Here is a 6,859-nt window from a genome sequence, read left to right on the forward strand (position 1 = left end):
ACACCTGCATCCAATGCTTTTGTGACCTGATCATAAAAGGCAATCAGGTTGGTCTGACATGACCTGCCCCTAATGAAACCATGCTGGTTGCCCTTGAGCATCATCCCTGAAGCTGGCCCATCACAGGTGTGCTCCTTGATGATCTTCTCAAAGAGTTTCCCTAGAATTGAGGTAAGACTGACAGGCCTATAGTTGCCTGGGTCCTGGGTCCTCCCTCCTCCCTTTTTTAAAGATGAGGACCGCATTGGCTATCTTCCAATCATCTGGCACCTTGCCTGAGCACCATGAGCATTTGTAAAGCTGTGCCAAAGGCCCTGCAATAACTCCTGCTAGCTCCATCAACACCCTGGGGTAGAGAGCATCTGGACCCGCTGGTTTGAACACGTCCAGCCCCTCCAGAAGCTCTCTAACCCGGTCTTCCCCAACCTGAGGTCTGGAGGCATTCCCCTCGAGTCCATCTTGCATCACGTTGGGGAACTCCTGGTCCCTGCCCAAGAAAACAAAAGTGAAGAATTGGTTAAAGAGGTTTGCTTTCTCCTCTGTGGCAACCACCAGATTGCCCAGAGAATCTTGCAGGGGCCCCACACTTCCAGGTGCCGCCTTCATCCTCCCTGTATATTTGAAAAAGGACTTTTTATTATCTTTGAGATAAATCATTTTATGGCACCATGTATTGGGTGAATGTGTGGCATGTTGCAGTTTATGATAAGATTAACATATTAATCATGCCAAAAACATAATGTGTGCAAGGGGCCTCTGAGCATGTTCTAATTTGCTTAAGCATTAGATTTCCCATAGACTAATTAGAGAGATGTGTAAGGATTTTTTAATTCCTTTCTTAGCATGTAGGAGTTTTCTTGTAGCAGTATCTTACAAGCAGTATTACTTTGTCGTTCTAATTGTCCTAGGCATTTCATTGATGTAGGAGCTCGTGTGGTATAGAATGGCAGCAGGTGTTTTATCCTGTACCCTTCCCACAAACATGCGATTTTCTGCATTAACTACTGTAAGAGCTAATGCTCTCTTGTGGCAGCATTATCTTCTACTTTGCAACCTATGATTCCCCCTGGAAACAGTCAAAGACTGAAGTTTTTATAGACCTAGGGACCAACAGTAGTAAAACCAGCTTTCCATGCTGTTAATATGGCAGAGACCATGGGGAGTAATATTGAGGAGATTCCATTCTACCAATGTCACATAGTCTGTGATTTTTGGATACATTTTCTCTGCAGATAATCATGTTCTGTAATGAAGTTAAAAAGCTGTGACCCTGGTCTTTCTCTACAGACACTAATACCTCTACCTGGGAGCGTATGAACTGGAACTCTGACTTTGCTATTGTTAGTTTAATCTTCTAAGGTTTATTTGGCTCATGAAGTCCTAGAGTCTGTTCTGGTGAAGAACATTTAAATAGGCTTTTCCTTATTGCCTTAAAAGAATTAGCTTGTTGGGAATACAATTTTCCATTGGATTAAGCCACCTGTATTCTAACATATATGAAATGATTTTTAGTTTGAAATCTTTAGAAGCTGACTTTTGACAAAAGCCATCAGCTTATATGGTTTGAATCTGTAGGTTTAGTTGCTTTTTCATTTTTTAACAAATATATAGAGAATATTGTCTCTTTTGGAAGCACTATTAAACTATTTTGATTTTTTTTAAAGAACAGAACAAAGAAGAAAAATTCAAGTGTAAAAGAATAAGTCATATTATTAAAAATAGCTTAATACTTGTTTTCTATGAAATATTTATAAAAGAATTACAAAATATTCATACATGTCAATAAGGTAATTTAAATCACAATAAAATCTGTTCTTCTTTTTTTAAATACTTTTGAATGTTTGCCATGCTTATAATAATGATACAAAATGGGCAGATAAAACCAATATAAAAAAATCTCCATCCTTAACTGAAGACTTCCAGTTACATTTTCTGGAAAGCAGTTTGATACTCACTGCTTCTTGGCAAAATAAAAGTGCCTTAAGTTAGATTTTGTTTAAGTCCATTAGTCATTGAAGAAATCAATGCTGTTTTATAATGCAAGACTTCCCTTCCCTCCTCCACTCCAAGTCTTTCTTTTTTGCATGTTTGTTGTAAACTGAATACTGTGAATGTGTTCAGGTTCACTTACAAGCTTATGGCTGCCTTTGATTAAACTTTTTCCAAAAATAAACTCAGTCCAGATGTAACCTTTAACAATTGTTCAGAGTATTTTTCTCATTTCAGATTACTTGAATATATGTTATTGTGAAATCGCTGCCAACCTGATTCTTAGCTGTGCACTTGTACATGCCAGAATCTGAAGGCTTTGGATGTTGGATGACTAATGTCCCTTGTGGGTGAAGCAGTTCACTTCCGGATGGTTGGCCTCTACTGGCTGTGGAAAGCACTGAATGGTCAGGCAGCTCCCATGTAATTTCTGGTTTTGGTATCCCTAGTGCCATACAGTTGAGCTGAACTGCTGCACCAACCATTGTTCTTATGCTCTGTGGTGGTCTGTTTGTAATCCGTGGGGGAAAGGCTACGATTATCACAGGGATTGTTGCAGATGAGTCACCAGCATTGTTCTGAGTCTTGCACACATAGTTTCCTCTATCATGAATGGTTGTTTCTCTGATAACTAAAGTACCATTTTCAAGCAATATGTATTTTCCATTAATTTGAGGCCGATCTATGACATAGCCACTTGGTACTGTCCATATGGTGTTTGGCTTGGGGTTTCCATCAGAGAGACAATGAAGAGATAATGATTCCCCACTAATACTTTTTACCGGTCCTCTTGAATAAAAAAGAATAGTGGGCTTCTGGCCAACCTCCAAGATGATCAGCTTTTCAATATAGCCAACTTTATTTCTGGCTGCACAGCGATATTTTCCTGCATCATCCCTGGAAGGATTATAAATGATGAGGGTACCATTACTTCCTGTATAAAACCGAGAAATTCTGGCCCCATCAGAAAACCGTGTGCCATTGGGCAACATCCAGATGATTTCAGGGGGAGGGTTTCCATCAACTGAACAATTTAATACAGTAATTTTCCCAGGTTTTGCTATTATTTTTTCATTGAATGGATTTCTGAACATTGGCCTCCTTAGCATTTCTAATACCTCTAGCTGCACAACCAATACACTTTCTCCACCATCGTTTCGTGCCACGCAGACAAAATCTGCTGTGTCTGAAGGTCTTACATTCCGGATCTCAAGTGTCCCATTTTTGTGTACTGTTATTCTGCTCCCATAGTATGGAGCTGTTAGGAAAATATTGTCAGGCATAATCCACATAATATGAGGGGAAGGAGTCCCTTCTGCCCAGCAGTGTATTTGCTTCTTTGAGTGCTTCACTGCTGTTGCTCTAATAACTGTTTTGTTTGTATACAAACCGTTTATTAAAGGTGGCCTGGAAACAACATCCAGTTTATAAAGTTTTGTATCATCTCCACCAGGATTACGAGCCACGCATATGTACTCGCCAGCATCCAGCAGTTTGACTTTACTGACTGACAATGATCCATTAGCCTGCAGCAAATATCTATTAGTTGAAGTTGAGATCATATCGCTGGAAGGTAGCAGCCAAAAGATTTTTGGCTTGGGTTCTCCAACAACATCACAATTAAATACTGCAGTATCTCCAGCTCTTATTTTAATGTAGGTCTTGTGATTCTGTGTTATACGAGGTGCAGTTGGTACCACTGTAATGTGTATCTTCATTTCATCTTTTCCCAGAGTATTTTGGGCATAGCAAGTATAGTCTCCCTCTTCAGCTATTCCAACCTTACTGAAATAGAGAGTTCCATTGTCAAAAAGAATGTATCTCCGAGACCTACGTCCACTGTCATCGGCTTGCATCACATTATTGATCATTGTGCCATCCGGTAAACTCCAGGATATTTCTGGCTCAGGTGACCCAGAGGCTTTGCAGTCCACTTTGAAATCTTTCCCATACGGCACCTGCTTTTTAAAATATTGTTTTTGGTCAATCTTGGCAGGTTTCATTGTCACAATTACTTTCATCAGTATCAGGTCATCTCCAATTTTGTTCCTTGCCACACACACATAATCACCTGCATCCTTTTCAGTAACTGCCTCAATAAACAAGGATCCATTGGGATAAACATGGATTCGACTTCCCATTCTAGTGGAAGAAAAAAGATGGATATGTAATTACATGCTCAAGAAGAACACTAAGCTTAACAGGAGATACAAAGTAACATGGACGTAAGTTGATGAATATGCTGCAGGGTTTTTCTGGATCTAGAAGCTTTGAATTTGCATTTAAATAAACCATAAACCTATGATCTGGACAGATATACACCCAAAATTTTAGACAACATGGGGGGAAAAAAATCAGTATCATTATATCCTTCCTGACAGTTAGACCTCTTTAATCTTTCCACTAAGCCACTCAAACCTCAGCCTTCTCCCTCCTCAAAAGACTGGGGGAAGAATTGCTATGCATTATAATAATTATCAAACTTGGACTCTGAGATCACTAGAAAAGACATCCAGGCCAGCAAGTGCAGCCAAAATGCAGAGTTGTGTGCAAAACAACTTAAGAGCTCTCTGTTACACTCCATACTAGTACCTGGGGGTATCCTCTGCACTGGTTTTGCAGATCACCTTGATTTCTGCCCTAACGCCAAGCACTAATTACCACAGGAAGCTGAAAACAGAACTTGGGATCAGGCATGGATAAGAAGAGTATGATTATGTTCTTGTTTTCCTGCTACCCCTTCAACTAGAGGAGCACATGGTGTAACATGCCATTGCAAAACCATCCTGTCTGAGCTACTTAAATTGGGCTGCAAGTTTCGATGGCTACAGTTTGGCTATTTTTTGACAGGCTTAGGTCCTCCTGTTACTTTGGTATTGTTGTTTTCTTGTCTTTCCATTCCACCTACTACATGAATGATACACTTTATCTGTAAGATGTATTCCCTAGTATATAGTAAGTGGTAAGAGTTATCCCTGCTTTATTGAGAATTCCTCACTTTGTGGGTGAAATTGTTTTTCTGATGCTTACTAGATTTATTTTCTAGTATATCTGGCTAAATTTTCCCCTCCCTCCGCAAATGTTGCTTTCACTCTCCAGGTTAATATTTTTTCAAGCCAATTTCTATTTTCAGTTTCATTTTTCAACAGTTTATTTTATATAATATCTCTTCTAACAATCAAAAAATAAAGTTATAACTTAATCCATATACTAAGAGATGCCAGAACTGTGTTAGGGGCCAGGGGAAGGAATAACCTAAATACCGAAGGGCTGGCAGTAATCATAACCAACTCCAGGTTTATAAATCATTTATCTCTTAACAGTAAGTGAATGCTACAGTGCGATATGAAAAAAATCAGACAAACGCTGAAGAACAAATTATCAGGCACCCTCTACATGTGCAGGAAAAGATGTAATGAGATCTAACGTGTGATCCATGCAATTGCACCTTATGCAATACCACACGTTGCAGGAGAAGCAACTGTGGGGCTGTGCATTAGATCCCGTTGCACCTTTTGGTGGGGCAGGGAGAGCCCAATCCCAGGCTCCTCCCACACTGGCAAGAAGTCAGTTGAGGGACTCCCAGCCATGGCACCACCTCATGCACCCCTGGGGACTAGTGAGTCATGGCAATTATGAATTCCCTGCCTCAGGGTGCATGAAACTCCCAGGGCTGGGGAATCATGGCTACTACAATCTCCCAGTCTTGGTGGTTTCATGCACCCCCAGGGCAGCTTCATCCTCCTGGTAGCTGGGACTCAGTTGGGTCCCAGCACCTAGCATCCACTGCTGTGGGACCCAGCGTCAGCAGCTGCAGTGTCCCCTCAGTTGCCAGACTCCCAGCTCCAGCTGCACATGACATACCCCTGCAGCTGGGAACCCAGCCAGTTGCTGGCCTCTTAGCAGCAGGGGATACCCTGCTTCATGTGCAAATTAAAGCTGGATACCAACCAGCTATAAAGTTAGTATAGTACACATTTTTTCAGTCTAACTTTATAGCTGGTTGGAGCTTTTTTATAGCATGATGGGTACTTTACACATGTAGCTGGTCTTAAGGTAACTGCGCTATTAACCAGTTAATTGTGCAATACCTGTAACATGTAGAGGGGGCCTCAGTGTTGCTTTATCTTGCTGTTGAATTTCCAGGGAGATTTAATTTTAAATGGACAACCTTGTTTACTGGTTTTCAGATATGAAATCGGGGTGACATATTGGTCTTCAGGAAAGTTGCATAGTGACAGGATTTGGACAATCTTATGTGCTTGCCAGACATAAGAAAATTTTACTTTCCTAACGGATCTTTTGGGAACTTCTTAAAATTATGCATGCTAAATAATTATGCTATTTTCAAGCATTGTGAAAATACTGCAACTATTTTCTTAGTTTTGCCTTTTTTCTGAAGTCATAATTCTCCTTCCTATTCACTCTCATTTCAGCTATTTTAGACTAACTAATAAGTGTTATAATATGTGAATAAAAAATTATAAGGTAAGGTAATGTGGCACTTATAAACAAACTCATTCTCAGACATATGAGGTTTATAGACTATGTCTTATTTTGTTAGATACTATGTATGAATTTGCAGAGAGAGCAGGGGTACTACACTAAAAGGAATTAAAGTAATTCAAATACAAAGAATAGGGAAAAGGGGAGGAAAGAAGGGGACACTATACTGAAAAAGGGGAATGTGGGTTGAAGAGAGAAAAAGGCATGAACAACCCACTGAGAGGCATACCTCTCTCAAAAACTCATTTAGCCATCGTAATAAATACTCTACACATCACAACTTAATTTCATAGGTTTCATTTCATAGACATTAGGCCTGGAAGAGACCTCGGGAGATCGAGTCCAGCCCCCTGCCCAAAGGGCA

At 40.2% G+C, this 6,859-nt stretch overlaps 1 protein-coding gene across 3 annotated transcripts in view; it reads right to left on the reverse strand.

Annotated features, from left to right (window-relative positions):
* Positions 1-1,668: 1,668 nt before the first annotated feature.
* The window catches only part of IGSF10 (immunoglobulin superfamily member 10), a 24,009-nt gene continuing 18,818 nt past the window's right edge, over positions 1,669-6,859 (reverse strand). For all 3 annotated transcript variants that reach the window (XM_019532594.1, XM_019532595.1, XM_019532596.1), the window contains one exon: positions 1,669-4,131. In XM_019532594.1, coding sequence (XP_019388139.1) covers positions 2,223-4,131 — 1,909 coding nt within the window. In that variant the 3' untranslated portion in view covers positions 1,669-2,222. The remainder of the gene's footprint in view (positions 4,132-6,859) is intronic.

This window comes from Crocodylus porosus, unplaced genomic scaffold (genome assembly GCF_001723895.1).
Source record: "Crocodylus porosus isolate Cpor-Errol unplaced genomic scaffold, CroPor_comp1, whole genome shotgun sequence".
Lineage (NCBI taxonomy): Eukaryota > Metazoa > Chordata > Crocodylia > Crocodylidae > Crocodylus > Crocodylus porosus.